At 36.7% G+C, this 18,013-nt stretch overlaps 1 protein-coding gene across 1 annotated transcript in view; it reads right to left on the bottom strand.

Annotated features, from left to right (window-relative positions):
* Positions 1-18,013, bottom strand: part of ttc27 (tetratricopeptide repeat domain 27) — a 129,578-nt gene that overhangs the window by 18,715 nt on the left and 92,850 nt on the right. The window contains exons 12-15 of the mRNA XM_073826970.1: positions 17,673-17,795; positions 9,775-10,002; positions 6,806-6,904; positions 6,344-6,396 (exon numbers count right to left, since the gene is read on the bottom strand). Of these exons, the coding sequence (XP_073683071.1) occupies positions 6,344-6,396; positions 6,806-6,904; positions 9,775-10,002; positions 17,673-17,795 (503 nt within the window). The remainder of the gene's footprint in view (positions 1-6,343; positions 6,397-6,805; positions 6,905-9,774; positions 10,003-17,672; positions 17,796-18,013) is intronic.

Raw genomic sequence — 18,013 nt, 5'->3', positions numbered from 1 at the left:
AAACTCAATTCTGAGAGAAAAAAAAGTCATAATTGCAAGATATAAACTCAATTCTGAGAGAAAAAAAAGTCATAATTGCAAGATATAAACTCAATTCTGAGAGAAAAAAAAGTCATAATTGCAAGATATAAACTCAATTCTGAGAGAAAAAAAAGTCATAATTGCAAGATATAAACTTGCAATTCTGAGAAAAAGTCACCATTGCGAGATATAAACTCAATTCTGAGAAAAAAAAAGTCATAATTGCAAGATATAAACTTGCAATTCTGAGAAAAGTTACCATTGCAAGATATAAACTCAAATCTGAGAGAAAAAAAGTCATAATTGCAAGATATAAACTTACAATTCTGAGAAAAGTCACCATTGCGAGATATAAACTCAATTCTGAGAAAAAAAAAGTCATAATTGCAAGATATAAACTTGCAATTCTGAGAAAAAGTCACCATTGCGAGATATAAACTCAATTCTGAGAAAAAAAAAGTCATAATTGCAAGATATAAACTTGCAATTCTGAGAAAAGTTACCATTGCAAGATATAAACTCAAATCTGAGAGAAAAAAAGTCATAATTGCAAGATATAAACTTACAATTCTGAGAAAAGTCACCATTGCAAGATATAAACTCAAATCTGAGAAAAAAAGTCATAATTGCAAGATATAAACTTACAATTCTGAGAAAAAGTCACCATTGCAAGATACAAACTCAAATCTGAGAGAAAAAAAGTCATAATTGCAAGATATAAACTTACAATTCTGAGAAAAGTCACCATTGCAAGATATAAACTCAATTCTGAGAAAAAAAGTCATAATTGCAAGATATAAACTTGCAATTCTGAGAAAAAGTCACCATTGCAAGATACAAACTCAAATCTGAGAGAAAAAAAGTCATAATTGCAAGATATAAACTTGCAATTCTGAGAAAAGTTACCATTGCAAGATACAAACTCAAATCTGAGAGAAAAAAAGTCATAATTGCAAGATATAAACTTGCAATTCTGAGAAAAAGTCACCATTGCAAGATATAAACTCAAATCTGAGAGAAAAAAAGTCATAATTGCAAGATATAAACTTGCAATTCTGAGAAAAGTTACCATTGCAAGATACAAACTCAAATCTGAGAGAAAAAAAGTCATAATTGCAAGATATAAACTTACAATTCTGAGAAAAGTTACCATTGCAAGATATAAACTCAAATCTGAGAGAAAAAAAGTCATAATTGCAAGATATAAACTTACAATTCTGAGAAAAGTCACCATTGCAAGATATAAACTCAAATCTGAGAAAAAGTCATAATTGCAAGATATAAACTTGCAATTCTGAGAAAAAGTCACCATTGCAAGATATAAACTCAATTCTGAGAGAAAAAAAGTCATAATTGCAAGATATAAACTTACAATTCTGAGAAAAAGTCACTATTGCAAGATATAAACTCAATTCTGAGAAAAAAACATAACTGCAAGACAAAAACTCGCAATTATGAGAAAATCACAATTGCAAGATATAAATTCACAATTCTTGAAATTCTAGTACTTTATCAAAATTCTGACTTTCTCAGAATTGCAAGTTTAAATCTCGTAAGTTTTTCTGTTTTTTCTGATCACACAACAATGACTTCATAACTCGCAACTGCAACTTTATATAACGCAATTCTAATACAAAAATTGTGAAACAAAAGAACTGTGAGATAAAAAGGTTGCAATTGCTTTTTCATTTTTTATTCAGTGGCAGAAACAGGCTTTAATAATGTAAATGAAAGACTAAAAGAGTGAAAGAAAAAAGAAAGAGCAAAAGAGAGCAGGGAAAACAATGAGCTAAATCAAGAGCAAAGAAAAAGAGACAAAAGAGAAGTTGACAAAGCAAAATAGCTAATGTAAAAAAATAACTAAAGACAGAGAGAAATGGGTGAAAGAGCACAAGAAAGACAAAGTCAAGCAGTGAAAGAGAGCAACAAAGCAAAATAGAGAGAAAAAAAGTGAAAGACTCATAGAAAGTTTCAAAAATGTAGTAGTAGGCCAAAAGTAAAAGAAACTGTCTCAAATAAAAAAAAGAGGTAAAGAGCGAAAAAAAAAGCAAAGAAAGAAAGTGTATTGGAGTGTTTTACAAGAAAATACAATTTCAGTCCTCCTACTTCAAAATGTCATGCTAATTCAATGTTACTTGCTGTTTCAGTGTAATTAATAGTGAAGTTTGCTTTTCTTCACCAAATTACTGTAAAACTGGATCATTAGCTTAGCAAAATGCTAAGATCAAACTACATGCAAACCATTGTAAGTTAAGTCTTCAGTGCACTTCATGTGAGAAACACTGTGTGTGGCACAGATCGCTAACAGCATTCCAAATCAATCACTTACAGTACAAGCTTTCAGTTAGCACACTGCTTGTATAGGCTGTCGACAGCAACACAGATCACTAGGTTTCAGAACAGAGCTGATATTTTTGTAAGCGCTGTCAACAAAAGCCTGTGACACAGGTCGACACGGGTTTCAGTGTAACATCTAAAGCCTAGTTTCCTTTGAACACATGCAGGTGTGTGCATCTTTCCCAAACACACACACATTCTTCCGCTGTTTTGGATGGTTCCTAGGAGCGTTAATCAGGTTTTAATAGAAGATTCCAAAGACTCATCTCAGGGATGAGTGCACAGGGCTAATTGGACGAGGGGCAGAGGAGAGGAGAGAAATCATTCCCAGAATCCCTCAGGTACATGCCGTTACAGTGGAGTTCCAGGAAACATCTCCGGCCCTCGCAGGAAATCAGCAAAAACCTCCAATCATGTCAAGCAACAAATGTCCTAACTGCCATTTAGCTTCCAAATCTGGTTAATATTGGCCGGTTGGTAGTGGTGGCGAAGTGCTGGCTCCTGGGGTAGACACAGCAAGAGCCCCGAGGAGATTTATCTTTGCAATTACAGCTGCCAAAGTCATTCCTGCAGTAATTGAAAAGCAAGGAGGCCTCTCTGAGGGTCCCCAGCGGATGCAGGAAACACAGAAAAGCAGCATAAATCAGGTCAACTGGAACCTGAATAGGGGCTTATTTACAGTTTGTACATGGTGGCGATTTCAGTGAAAGATAAGTGTGTGAGAGCAGTGCTAGCTATTATTTAGAAATTCACACACACGCCTAGTAGTCCATCACACTCTATCATTGGATGGGGAAAAAAGAATAGAAGCAATCAATAGAAAGCAATAGAAGCAATACTAATTGTATCAATATACAGCATCGTTCAAAGGTTTTTTTTAAAAAATGTTTTTAAAAGTAGTTTCCTAATCTCACTTATGCTGTATTTATTTGATCAAAAATAAAGTAAAAACAGTACAGTTGAGAAATATTACAATCGGTACCGTCAAAGTTAGTTAATGCAGGCGATTCATTTTTCTAGTTTAAAGGGGGGTCCAATGCTGTTTCATGCATGTTAAGTTATTTACTCTGTTAAAGAGTTCAATTTTCATGCTAAACATGGCCAAAAAAATGATTTGGACGTATAACAGTGTATTTCTGTAACGAATACACACTTCCGGGTTTCTAAAAAGTTTCGGAAAGTTTTTTTCCGATCATAGTTCTTCATGACGTCCTGAAGGGTGGAACTCCTTGTTTGGGCATTTCTCCCAAAAGAGCGCACCCACACACACATCGAACAGGGGTGCGTTTCCTGTACATGAATTTAACTCGTCAGGTCATATGTCAGTGAAAATGAATTTAAAGGGGTCATCGGATGCCCATTTTCCACAAGTTCATTTGATTCTTTAGGGTCTTAATGAAAAGTCTCTAATATATTTTGGTTAAAAATTCTCAATAGTAGTGTAAAAAAAACACCCTTTTACCTTGTCAAAATCAGCTCTGCAAAATATCAGCTCATTTTACGCATGGGCACTCTTTATGCTCTTCATGCTCTTTAAATTCACATGAGCTCTCCTCGCTCCGCCCCTCTCTGCTGAGGGATTAGTAGCTTTAGCCACGTTTATCGGCAAAACTTGGCAACGAGCACAATATTAAGAAAGGCCATTTGCAAAGATGCATAAAAAACCCTTATACTCACATCTGTTGTGGGTGAAGCTGCATCAGAAACAACTCGCAAACAAAACGAAAGTAACTTTAAACCTCTGTCTTCAGCGGCTCAGATGTCGAGAGTAAATGAGGACTGCTATGTTCACTATTACATCCAACAACAGAACACCTCAATCGTTCAATTAGAGTCTTCCTCTGCACCTGAGTCACACAATTGCTATCATATTGGGACTGTTTCAGCTCGATGAGGGCGGGTCTAAGGTAAGACGCTCATGTCAGTCAACTGTATTTTGTCACAATGACAAGAAGCTGAGAATGATCTGATTTTAAAAAGTGGATATTACTTTTAAAGATTAAAAAAATACCACTGGGTGGATTTTTATTACTGTAGGGTGGTTGTGTACACAAACTGCCAACACACATTAATGTGCAAACAACATGGAAAAGTAAGTTTTGCATCCGATGACCCCTTTAATGGTTCTGTCTGCCGTTACACTGTGCTCATAGCATGAGCACTTCAATTGTGCGAACAAACGCTATGGAGCAACTGTGGCCTGTATCATTTCATATTAAAGCATGAATGAAAGTACAAGCATGATCTTTGTCATGTTCAGCAGTGGCAGCTCTTAAAGTAATAGCAGCCAAATAAGCTAATAACCCAGCTGCCGTGATGTCTGTTAATCAAAGAACAAAAGAGAAAAAAATAACATTTGTAGCTTTAAGTATTCATCTAGATTTAATTTAGTATTTAGTGTTTGAAAACTATTCAATTTCTGTATATTTCCTACTTAAAGGGCACAAGTAATTAATAGGTTTATGTGAAGATTGTTTTAAGTTCACTTAAATTAGAAGTTATTGTGTAATAAATGTTCAAATTGATAGCTTTCAATTATACTGTAATGTTGAATGCTATAGTCAATGATTAAATATTAGGAAAAGAAAATCCTAGAGTAATCAGTAATATTAGTATCAGATAAAAAAAAAACAAATATTAAAAACATACTGTCTTAATGTAGTTTCTACATTAGTTTGAAGGTTGAATGTAAAATTATTGCAATATAAATGTATATTTAAAAACTTAAATGTGGGATTATTCATGATCAATCACAAATAATTTCAGAAAATGTGCGATTATTATTATTTCTTATAATTAATTGACAGCACTTATCTATATACACTAATGTTCAAAAATTTGGGGATTTTTAAAAACGCTTTTAAAAGTAGTTTTCTAAACTCTCAAAGGCTGTATTTATTTGATCAAAAAAGTAAAAACAATAAAATTGTGAAATATTACAACTGTAATATGATTTGTACAAAGTTGAATTTGCAGCAGCCATTATATTATCGCTCAGAAATCGTTCTAATATGCTGATTTGGTGCTCAAGAGAAAAAAAATATTTTTTAAAGTAGAGCATTTACTTCAATCAGAAATCTTTTATAACATAAAACATGCCTTTACTGACACTTTATCAATTTAATGCAACCTTGCTAAATTAAAGTACATTTATTTACATTTAATATTTACTCACTGATCCTAAACTTTATAGTATAGAAACTTTATAGAATAGCATTGTATGTACAAAAAAATAAAAATCATGATTACTTTATTTATGGCCAGCACAAGACAATATAGGCTGTGTGAGACAAACTTTAACAGACCATAAAAACAGCCAAAAATGCATAAATAGCATTTGTTTTGCCATGTACATATGTGCCCGTGAACCACAAAACCAGTCACAAGGGTCGTTTTTTTTTTTTTAAATTGATATTTATACATAAAAGCTCAAAATAAATAAGCTTTCCATTGATGTCTGGCTTGTTAGGATAGGACAATATTTGGCCATGATACAACTATTTGAAAATCTGGAATCTGAGGGTGCAAAAAAAAAAAAAAAAAAAAAATTGAGAAAATCACCTTTAAAGTTAGCAATGCATATTAATCAAAAATTAAGTTTTTATATTCACAGTAGGAAATTCGTCAAATATTTTCATGAAACATTATGTTTACTTAATATTCGAATGATTTTTGGCATAAAAGAAAATCTAGAATTTTGACCCATACAATGTATTGCTGGCTATTACTACAAATATACCCACGCTACTTACTTACTTACGCTACTTACAACATCATAAAATGTACATATTTGTCCTTGCCTGCTGCCTTTGAAATCACAGCTCATCCAAAATATTTTAGGAAAGCTTAACTGGCTGCTTATTAGTGTCTTTACTCCAAATACCACTGTGGAACAAAAAACAAATGCTCTTATTGGATTAAAACACCAGCAAAGCAAAGCTTCTTTGATGTAGCCTTTACTCTCAGCGCTTACACTCATACTCACTTCATTCTCAGTTTGATGTAGGCCGTGGAGAGATTGTTCCATGCTTCTGCATTCTGAATAGAAGAGAGTAACGATCAGAGTCAGCTCCACGGGTGAAAGTCATTTGTCAAATAAACCATTATAAATAAGAAACCAGACATCTACAGAATATTTCCTAACAACTTGTTTACTCATTTCCTGGACGGAGTATTAAGCCTGCCTCTCGACTACATTTGAATTTTAAGTACACCATTAGGAGCATAAGAGGCTCCTGTACTACACATAATGGGGTTCTTGGTCTGCGCAGATTTTATGGACGCATTAACGCGAGTATAAGCCTGAAAGAACAAAAACAGGGAGGCACTTGCAGACACAATCAATTGATTACTCTAGACATAAATCAGATATGACTGAATAACTAAGCACAAGCCCTTTTTTATGGTCATATGACACTGATCTCCTTACATGGACCGTGTGACTTACATCTGGTTCCAGTCCGACGCATCTCTGAAAAGCTTTGGCGGCCCCTTCGTAGCCTTCCAGCGCAAAATACGCACATCCCAGGGAGAACCACACCCCCAACTGCGGAGATAAAAGACGGAGAAGAGAGCGTGAGAACGATGGAGTATTACCGACGAGGGCAAAAAGAAAATTGATGAGAGACTTCAAGTGCTTCACTTGTCTTTTTAAAGGTGTTATTCGGCCCTAAAAATTAATGATGTCTTTTGAACCCATGAACCCCAAGGAGTCTATCTCTTTCATATGTTTTAAATCATCGGTTTCTTCTCCCGAGTGCTCATCTTTGCATCTCTCTGGCCTTCGACCGTCCTTACTTCCAGTTTTAGGCCTGAAGGCAGTATTGGCTCCGCCAGGCCCTGCGGCAGCACTGCGAGGCGGTGTTAAAGATCACGCTAGGGTCATCAATGAGTCCCTCAGGAAAATTACTCTGTCTTATTGCTGCCTGTGCTTCTGCATTATGGATGAAGGGAGGAATGAAGAATGAGTAAAGGGGGGAAAAAAGAGAGAGCTGTGCACTTTTTTGGTTCTGTGGTGGATGAACCTGATGCCTCTCATCCACACACTGCTGGCTCGCTTTTTTCTACCTCAGTGTTTCTTATGTTCTCTGTCAGCACTCTGCCAATCTTCTCTGTATAGTACATCCATCCTTGTGATCATCGAGATCATGTGTATGTGTGGTCAGCATGAAAACATAAGTTTGCAAACACTGCTTGTAGAGACTAAGGGTCTGTTCACACTGAACACATTTCTGTATTCCACTGTTTTGCTTCTACATTATTATTCAGACATGAATACATGAAAATGATTGATATGTTTGACTGTTGTGCAAGTGTCACGTTGCCATTACACTGTTTACAACTACAATCTTGTTTTTATATAAAAGTATACTGTGTTGCACAGCAGCTCCAGCTATTTTATTGCTCCTGCTCATATAAAATAAAATTTTACAGTTGAAGTCAAAAGTTTACATACATCTTGCGGAATCTGCAGAATGTTAATTACTTAAACAAAATAAGAGGGATCATACAAAATGTGTTATTTTTATTTAGTACTGACCTGAATAAGATATTTCACATAGAGAAGTCCACAAGAGAAAATAATAGCTGAATTTATAAAAAAAAATTACCCCATTCAAAAGTTTACATACTTGAGTTATAATACTGTGTTGTTACAAGAATGATTTTTTTGTTTAGTGACGAGTCCCTTGTTTGTACTAAACCGGTAAACTGCACGCTGTTCTTTAAAAAATTCCTTAGGGTCCCACAAATTCTTTGTTTTTTTTAGCATTTTTGTGTATTTGAACCCTTTCCAACAATGACTGAATGATTTTGAGATCCATATTTTTCACACAGAGGACAACTGAGGGACTCAGTTGTTGTTACATACTCTGCAACTATTACAGAAGATTCAAAAGCTCAGTGATGCTTTAAAAGGAAACACGATGGATTAAGAGTCTGAAGATCAGGGTAAAGTTAACTTATTTTGTCTTCTGGAAAAAACATAAGTAGCTTCTGAAGGGCAGTAATAAATGAAAAAATATTATATTTAGGCAAAATAAGAAAAATGTACACATCTTCATTCGGTTCAAAAGTTTTATTTACCCCCGGCTCTTAATGCATCATGTTTCCTTCTGAAGCATCAGTGAGCATTTGAGCATTCTGTAATAGTTGCGTATGAGTCCCTCAGTTGTCCTCAGTGTGAAAAGATGGATCTCAAAATCATATAGTCATTGCTGAAAAGGGTTAAACACACAAAAATACAGTAAAACCAAAGAATTTGTAAAAACTAACAACAACTGCTCAGGACAAAGAAAGGGACTCATGAGCAATCACTAAAAAACAAACAAACAAAAAAAAAACATAGCTGTGCATCATTTAGGCAACAACACAGTATTAATAATTAAGTGTATGTAAACTTTTCTCTTGTGGACTATATGTAAACATCTTTTATGTGAAATATCTTATTCAGGTCTGTACAATAAAAAAGTAACATGCATTTTATATGATACCTATGATATGATACTACAACATTTTGCAGATTCTGCAAGGTGTATGTAAACTTTTGACTTGGCTACTTGTATTACACCATAAAAATACTGAACGAAATTGCTATGAACATTAAAATCTGTTCGCATAATTCATTAATACCCAAACTACAGGCATTTTATTAATTCTGTCCATCTAAAATAAAATGCTGGGCTATTGTTTACAAATATCACAAGTACCAATTGAATAATTTTATTATTTATAAGTTTTGACAGTTGTGTCAAAATGACATTGGATGTCATCCCACTCAGTGAAAAATACATCTGAGAGCAAAAAAGAAACTGACACTGCGTCAACAAAGCAGAGCAGGTTACTTCAGGTACGAAACAGTATCAGCTTCCAAATTTTGTTATTTTTTTGAAGATATTCATACTGTTTTGTTGCTCTTTAACGTATTATGACAGATCGCTGTAGCAGCTTAGTTCAAGCTGCACATGAACCCATCATCTGTTCTTTACAAGTTTATAACATGAAATAAAAATGAATAAACATAAGGTGTCTTGTTTTAACGTGGAAAGACGTCAATACACCATTTTTCAAGTTCAAGGGCACAAACATTAATCTACTCTCCAGTCTGGTTTGTTTGTAAGACAAAAATTAAAGATTTAGCGTTATGATTGGTCAGATCACCTGTCAATCAAACTTCCTGCAGAGGGTCAATTTTGCATGTTTCAAAACTTGAAATATTGTAAAAGCTATTTTTATTTACGTTATAACAGTTATGCTTTAGGCTCTCAAGTCAAAGGAAACACTGGCCAGTACTGACAAAAGCTTGTTGAATACCCAGCACATACCTGAATCATTTCAGGTGGTTACCATCTACCAGCATTTACAGGACACTTGGGTAAGGACAATAAAGCTACCGGTATGCACAAGTGCACATCATACCTGCATGGAGTTGATTTGCAGTGAGCGTTCGAAACATTCCACGCACTGCTGGAATTCTTTGTGGCGCAGGTGATACAGAGCTTTGGACCTTTGTGCGCGTGCACTGCGGTGTTTGGAAAGCTCCCATGCTCTGTCATAATACTGTGGGTCCTTCAGCACGTCGCCTAACAGACAGTAAAGCGACGGTGTCTCCTTTTTCTCCAGCTCACGCCTCAAAATCTCCTCCGCCTGAGAGAAAAAAAGAAAGTACCACCAGATTAAAACAACTTTGACAGATTTAATCCTCGTATTGGAAAATATGCAGACTGCCTAAAGTATGTGGAGAACTCTTTCTAATAATCGTGTTTGTCTAGGCCCCTTAAGTCCAGTTAATATGCCACTTCATATAAAAACATTCTAGAGAATTATGCGTTGAAACTTTGTTTCAGGAGTTTTTTTTTTTTAATTCCAGAATGAAAGGCAAAGAAATTATTTACTCAATCCTTGTTTGAAAGAGCAGGACTGTCCTACACAAAACCTTTGTGATTAATTGCATCATTCAGAAAATTGTGCCTGAATAGGAGAATAACTCCTTCAAAAATATTAAAATCTACAGTAAAATCTTTACAGAAGAGCCAAAGCTGAGGACAAACTCTTGACAAATGCCAATGATTTTGAAATTGGGTGTGGTGTTGGGATTTCCACATATTTTTGGCCATATATTGCGTAGTAGGGATTAAACTGATGACATAAGTATGTTGTTACATTCTTTTTATATTATTAAAAACCACACAACTAAAACAATTCCTAAAGAAAAAAACCAAAATCACTTGTAGAAATAGCAACAAACAACAAATAAATAAATAAAAACAAAACAAAAAAACAAATATATACACAGACAAGCCCGAAATTATTCATACCCCTGGCAAATTCTGACTTAAAGGGATAGTTCACCCAAAAATGAAAATTTGATGTTTATCTGCTTACCCCCAATGCATCCAAGATGTAGGTGACTTTGTTTCCTCAGAAAAACACAAACGAAGATTTTTAACGAAAACCGGTGCAGTCTGCCAGCCTTATCATGGACGTGGATGGGCACCAAACCTTTAAAAGTAAACAAAAACATGCACAGACAAATCCAAATTACACCCTGCGGCTCGTGACGATACATTGATGTCTTAAGACACGAAACGATCGGTTTTTGCGAGAAACTGAACAGTATTTCTATCATTTTTTACCTTTATACACAGCCACGTCCATCTGTCATGTGCACGAGTTTGGCATCAGTCACGTCACATGTGCACGCGCTCTGTCGTAGAATACGCAAACGCCGTAAGGGGAAATCAGTGAAAAGTCCCGGGTGAGTTTGCGCAAGCAAACGTAATCTTTTAGCTTTAAATCGGTTTAAACAATCAGGATACCCGCAAGTAATTACCATTTTGAATAGCCGCTATACCCACAATCTCTGTGCACTGTGTAAACAATGAGTGTCGTATACACGCGACAGATCGCTTACGGCGTTTGCGTATTCTACGCCAGAGCGCGTTCACATGTCACAAGCCGGATGATGATCTCGTGCTCATGACAGATGGACGTGGCTGTGTATCAAAGGTAAAAATGATATAAATACTGTTCAGTTTCTCACAAAAAAACGATCGTTTCGTGTCTTAGGACATCAATGTATCGTCACGAGTCGCAGGGTGTAATTTGGATTTGTCTGTGCATGTTTTTGTTTACTTTTAAAGGTTTGGTGCCCATCCACATCAATGATAAGGCTGGCAGACTGCACCAGTTTTCATTAAAAATCTTCGTTTGTGTTTTTCTGAGGAAACAAAGTCACCTACATCTTGGATGCCCTGGGGGTAAGCAGATAAACATCAAATTTTCATTTTTGGGTGAACTATCCCTTTAAAGTTACTTTTATTCAACCAGCAAGTTTTTTTTTTTTGACCGGAAATGACACAGGCTTCTCCCAAAAGATGAGACGATGTACAAGAGGCATCATTGTGGAAAAAAATATTTCTCAGCTTTATCCAGATGAGCATTTGCAAAGGCCAAGCGGGCTTTTGTGTGTCTTATCTGGAGAAGTGGTGTCCTCCTCGGTCTGCGTCCGTGAAACCCAGTGGTGTGCAGTGTCTGTTGGACTATCTGCCTTGAGATGTTGCCACCAGCAGAGCCCGGATTCATCAGGATGGCCTTGGTGGTGATCCTTGGATTCTTTTTTACCTCTCTCACTATCCTCCTGGCCAGCACTTCTGGCTTCCGACCACGTCCTTTGAGATTTTTCACAGTGCAGAACGTCTTGTATTTTTTAATAATACTTTGCACTGTAGCCACTGGAACTTCAAAACATTTAGATATGGTCTTATAACCCTTTCCTGAGCAGCCACAATGCACAGCCGCAGGTCCTCAGTGAGCTCCTTTGTCTTGGCCATGATGACTGTCCACAAACCAACAGCACAGAGCTTCTGTTTTTACCTGTTAAGTTGATTAAAACAGCTGTTCCCAATGAATCAGGGTAATTAGGATGCTTTAGAAGCTTGGACTATTTGGAATGTTATAGAACTTTGGATTTTCCCATAGACTGTGACAGTTTGCAAAGGGTATGAATAATTTTGTTCTTTTTGTTTAAATGTAAATAAATATAGGGGTATGAATAATTTCGGCCTTGACTGTATATAAATATATAGTATAGTACAGTAAAATAAAGTAAAAAAATTAAAATAAAACAGGTACTTTTTGTTATACTTTTTTTTCTTGTCATTTCATACAAGGTTTTTTTTTTGCTAAATCTACATTTAAAGGTATAGTTCACCCAAAAAAAAAAAAAAAAAAAAAAAAAAATTTTAAATCATTAATTACTCACCCTAATAAGCCCATCTTAGGAACACAAATTCAGACTTTTTAGACATCAAGGGTCCAAACAACAGTCAAGGCACAGAAAATGGTGTTTCTGTGCCTTCACTGTGGTAAGACCCTTGCTGTCTATGGAGGGTCAGAAAGCTCTTGGATTTCATCAAAAATATCTTAATTTGTGTTCTGAAGATGAACGAAGGTCTTACTGGTTTGGAATGACATGAGGGTGAGTAATTAATGACAACATTTTCATATTTGGGCAAATTAAAGTTGTCAAATATAGATTTGTCAAGTGATTGGTGTTTTCTAGCAATAAACATAAAAAACATACATAACATACATAAAGGCCGGAAACATCAGTTTTTGGTACAGAGCTGAGAAGACAGGAAACTATTTTGGGAAAGGGTTAGAAAAAGGACCAATCAGACTATGAGAAAGAAGGATCAACATATCTTCAGTAAGTGTGGCCACAAACCCTTATGAACACTAGACCTTGACATGGAAGGACTTGCCAGTACCACACTACAGCCACAACTTCTCTAAATGTAAAAGCCCATGAACTCTTCCTATAAATCTAGCTGGCAAAATTCTGCTGCCATTAACGCATACCCTCTGAAATACGTTGGACGCTGGGCTATATTACAGTGCATCTCTCATCGACTCCTGCCCTTCCACCCCTGCTGGTACTCATGGGGACGGATGGATAAAGGGCTTTTTGCAAACGCTCAGAACTGAAGCTGTAGTGGGAGAGAGGGGGTGGGCGGCAATAAAATTCACAGTGCTTGGCCAGCACTTCTATTTGGGTGCTTATTTATTTATTTATTTTCGTGGGTACACATAATTTGAGAAGTGGGAACAATATCTCTCCGTACTCAACACAATAGTTACATAAAAAAAGAAAGCTCAAAACCTGAAGGTCCAGACAAAGGATGAATAAGCAATTTACTCAGGCAAAAAAAAGAAAAAGTCTCATATTTCTATTCTATAAGAACACCACCAATAAGAGGTGGTAATACAGGAGAGAAAGAGAACCTCGTGGTCTGACAGCACCTGAATGCTCCTTTGTTCCTCGTGGCCGTTACAAACTGCACATTTCACAGTGCCCACAAGCAACAAGGTGCCATTGGAGCCGGCAAAGGTTTGTGTAGCACAGTCAGGCACAGCGAGGCTGCAGTTTCCTCTGATGGATCTCATGACTGCCAACAGCACAAATGGATGCTAATCTGGGGGTAGGTTATCAGGTTCACTGCTAATAACAGGTTGGAAGTTTCAGAAAGGAAACTAAAACTGGTGACAGAAAGTATGTTTACCATGGTAAAATCTCTGGGCTTAACTGCAAGAAACCATAAACTTCTGATGTAAAATGTTTTGTCACCAACTGTTTTTTAAAGGGATAGTTCACCCTAAAATGAAAATTCTGACCCTCATGTCATTCCAAACCCATATGTACTCTTGTGAACACGTGGCTGAGATTGACACGTAAGAGAAGAAATTGTTGAACAAAGTCACTATTTTTGTTTTCTTGGTGCACAAAAAGTATTTTAGCAGCTTCATAAAGTTACGGTTGAACCACTGATGTCACATGGACTATTTTAATGATGTCCTTACTACCTTTCTGGGCCTTGAACGTGTCAGCTGCGTAACGGTCTATGAGAGGTCAGAAAGGTCTCGGATTTCATCAAAAATATTTTAATTTGTGTTGCAAAGATGAACGAAGGTCTTACGGGTTTGGAATGTCATGGTGAGTAATTAATGACAGAATTTTAATTTTTTGGTGAACTATCCCTTTAATTTTGAATGACAAAAACCTTTTCAGGCACTTCCTACAAATAGGAAAAAACATTTTCAACAAAAGGTTATGAAAACATACCATCAGAAAATATTAATCTTCAACCTCAGGAGGGCAAGCTAAATATCATGTGCTGCTTTATCTTTTATTAATTTCACAAAAAATTTATACTTTTTGCAATCCCATTATCAAAATTTGGGATGTATCCAAAAACAGCTGACTCTGATTTGAGTGACTATTGTTTTCCAGCATCAAAATTAAACAGACAATTTATAAAATAATTAAAAACTACAAACTTATATATATAGTTGCAAGCCACAATTACTGGGTTTAAATGATTTTAGACATTCAAGAACATATGAAAAAAGACATTAAATATTATTTAGCTAGCCTGTTACCACCTAAATCAATGATTAAAAAAGCATTTTTGGCAAATCCTGGTCATTTACCATAGAAATATGTTTTTTTTAAGGTTTATGACTGTTAAGGCTGGGACACACCAAGCCGACCAAGAACTAGCAGCGACGAAAGCTGACTGTTGTCACCTCGAGTTGGCAGCATCCGAACCAAAAAGCTACACTTGAACACACTGCACAGACTACAACCGACTGCAAACGAACACATGCATTCCGCGTATGCGTGAGAACATTTAGCTGTGTACATAAGCAGTTTTTAATATTATATATTCGTCATTCAAAACAAAAAACTACATTATTTTGAATATCAGTTATGTTAAATGACTTTCTTCACATAGATCACATAGCATTAGAACAACCTTCTGTTTGTGCCGTGTTCATTTAGGTACTTGTTTTCATCACTTTTGCTTTAATTCTCAGGCACTGACTCGTTTGCCCAACTGAACATCCATTTAGAGATCTCACTTCCCCCAAAAGGCCCCAACACCGATTTAGGCAAACTGCTGCCGACGCAAGCCCAGCGAGAGCCGAAGTGCGGAACACACCAAACCAACTAGCCCGACAGACACGGGCACAACAGCGGCACACATGGCGTGTCCCTGCATTTATTGTGCCAGCTGTGGTCCGATCTCCCTAAAGCTTTGCATGCTTGTTTAGAATCACCTGTCGCGTGCGCTCACCGGGTTTGTGGAGTTTTGAGTTTTCATTTAGGCTTTATAGGCATTTGGGCATTTTCGTACAGGTCCCTTTTCCAAACAATCCTGTTATAGCTTCCCTAAAGGGTATATTTCAAAATTTCTCTGATAATTATAGACCTAGAGAATCCAGATAATTTTTTTCAAGACTGAGTGATAAACCTAAGATTAGTTGTCAAAAGTATTGTCTCAATCATTTAACAATTGTTTTGACTGACAGCAGTGATTCCATAGGCAAAGTTGTTTGGAATGAGGAGATCTATGGTATGCAAAAAAAAAAAAAAGGATGCAATATACAATCGTTTACGCCCTTGAAAAATGCGATATTGCCCCCCCCCCTTTGGCCGATTTATTTCACATTTCTCACAGATCTTTAGGGCCGTGAGTCAAACAGGCCCACCAAGTTTTGTTCAGATCGACCTCCGTTAAGCTTGTCTAATAGGTGCTCAGTTCATCAGCCTATGGCGGCCATGTTTTTTGACATACCAAAATGTCCTTATAGCCACTTCTAGCACTTTGGACAAAGTTAAGTGCATAGTTCTGGCTGTTTTTATGTTTTTTTTTCCCCTCTTATAGCACCACCAAGTGGCCAAGCTCTGTGACTTTTTTCATGTGACCTCAGATTCAGCTCTTATATACGTGTTGTGAGTTTGGCAAACATATCTCATTCCATTTAAAAGTAATAGCCATTAGTAAAAGCAGGCCTGCCCCTTTCGAATATCTTGGCATCCCTTTGTGACAGAGGGTTGAAAGTTCAACCTTTTTTGAGAATTGATTATTGACATTTACTCTCCAGAGAATCTCTCTGCAGTGGTTTTGTTCCAATAATGCAAAAAACCTAGGACTAGTTTGCAAAAGTCTTTTTTTTAACGCAATTTTGGACGAATCCATGCTTTTGTCTGGAGTGAGCTAAGGATTATAACGACATAAGGCACTTGGAACCTGCGATTAACCGCCTAGGAGTTATGAGCGATTTTGTACTTTTGAACGCTTTAGTGCTCCCATAAGACCGATTGGGGCTAGTCTTGGTGACGTTGTAGATGGTGTGAGTACTATCATCCCTCCAAGTTTCAAGTCTCTATGACTTACGGTTTGGTCTGCACAATCAGTTTTACTTGGAGATTGCTGATCCTTGGCTATTCTAACAATTACAAAAGGGTTTCAGTGCTACGCACTTGAACCCCTAATTAGTTAACAATAGCATTTGTGTCCCTTATTCATGGAAAGAGCCTCCAAACAGAAAACTCCAGCAGTAATCTGCAACTACTCATGCGAGCTCTCGTGGGACAATAAATTTAACTCAAATCAAATAAACATCAGTACACATCCCTCGTGCTCAGAAGATGTTCCCTTATTAAACGAACACAGAATCTCATGGATAAATCCATCAGCAAAACTCAAAGCAAAGCAAAACACTTCTCCCCTCAGTATTGCTGATTTGTGTACACCTTTTTTTCTCTCAGCTCACTTTCTCTCTGCATCACATATTTCACTGATTTTCTCATTTCTTTTCTTTCATATGAAGCATCCCTCCCTTTCGCCCGTCTGGGTATTCTGTCTTTTACTTTCTTTTTCTACGCATACCTGCAGTTTATGGCTTTAAGCTTTAATAAGAGTGCAGGGAAAAGTAGATAGAGGGAAACAGGGAGAGAAAGAAAGTGAGAGTCAGTATATCAGGCACTACAGTGGAGTGGATGTCAGTACATTTTTATAATATTACAGCTCAGATTGGGGGTGATTGGCTGGTTTTATTGACCTCAGATGCACCCTATAATCTGATTGGTACACAAAGTGGACGGTAACTTAATAAAGCTGTGAAATGGCTCCCAGAAATCCGCCCGGCGAGAGAGAGACGTTTTGTTAGAGCATACTGACAGGAGCTCATATAGAAAGAAAGAAGAAGAGAGCAAGAAGAGAGATAGAAAGGACAAAAGGAAGAGATGGATGTATCAATTCTTCTTCAAGATCTTTAACAGCTTAATATGTAAAGACAACTATAAGCAAGGCATTTGTAGGTTGATTGCCCTGAAGAGTAAACACTGAGAGACTATCAAAATGACATTTGAACATACTGACCATCACAACTAGTGGTGTGACTTTGGGGAAGGACTATTAGTTTAAACTGATACTTAATTAGTTTGAAGTAAAACGTGAGTAGCGTACCTTGCCGTGCTGTCCCATCCTCTCCAGGCAGACGACTGCATCTTCCCAGAGTTCCAGTCGTTCGTAAATTAGCAGCGCAGAACTCGTCAGGCCCAAATCAGTCAACAGACTCGCCAACTGCCTCTAAACACACACACGCAGCGAGCCAAGATCAGTCAACATACAGCCCACCTGCCTTTGAATACACACAGCATGTGGGAGGCACTCAAAATATATATTTAGCATGTAGACACAGCCAAAAATAGCAAAAATAAATAAATAAACAGACTACGTTCAGTGATTTTCAGTTCACTTTGGTTTATTTTGGCTGTTCAGTTAAATTACAGATATCAGCAGGGGTG

Source organism: Garra rufa, chromosome 21, assembly GCF_049309525.1.
Source record: "Garra rufa chromosome 21, GarRuf1.0, whole genome shotgun sequence".
Lineage (NCBI taxonomy): Eukaryota > Metazoa > Chordata > Actinopteri > Cypriniformes > Cyprinidae > Garra > Garra rufa.
This window is presented reverse-complemented; position numbering and strand designations above follow the sequence as displayed.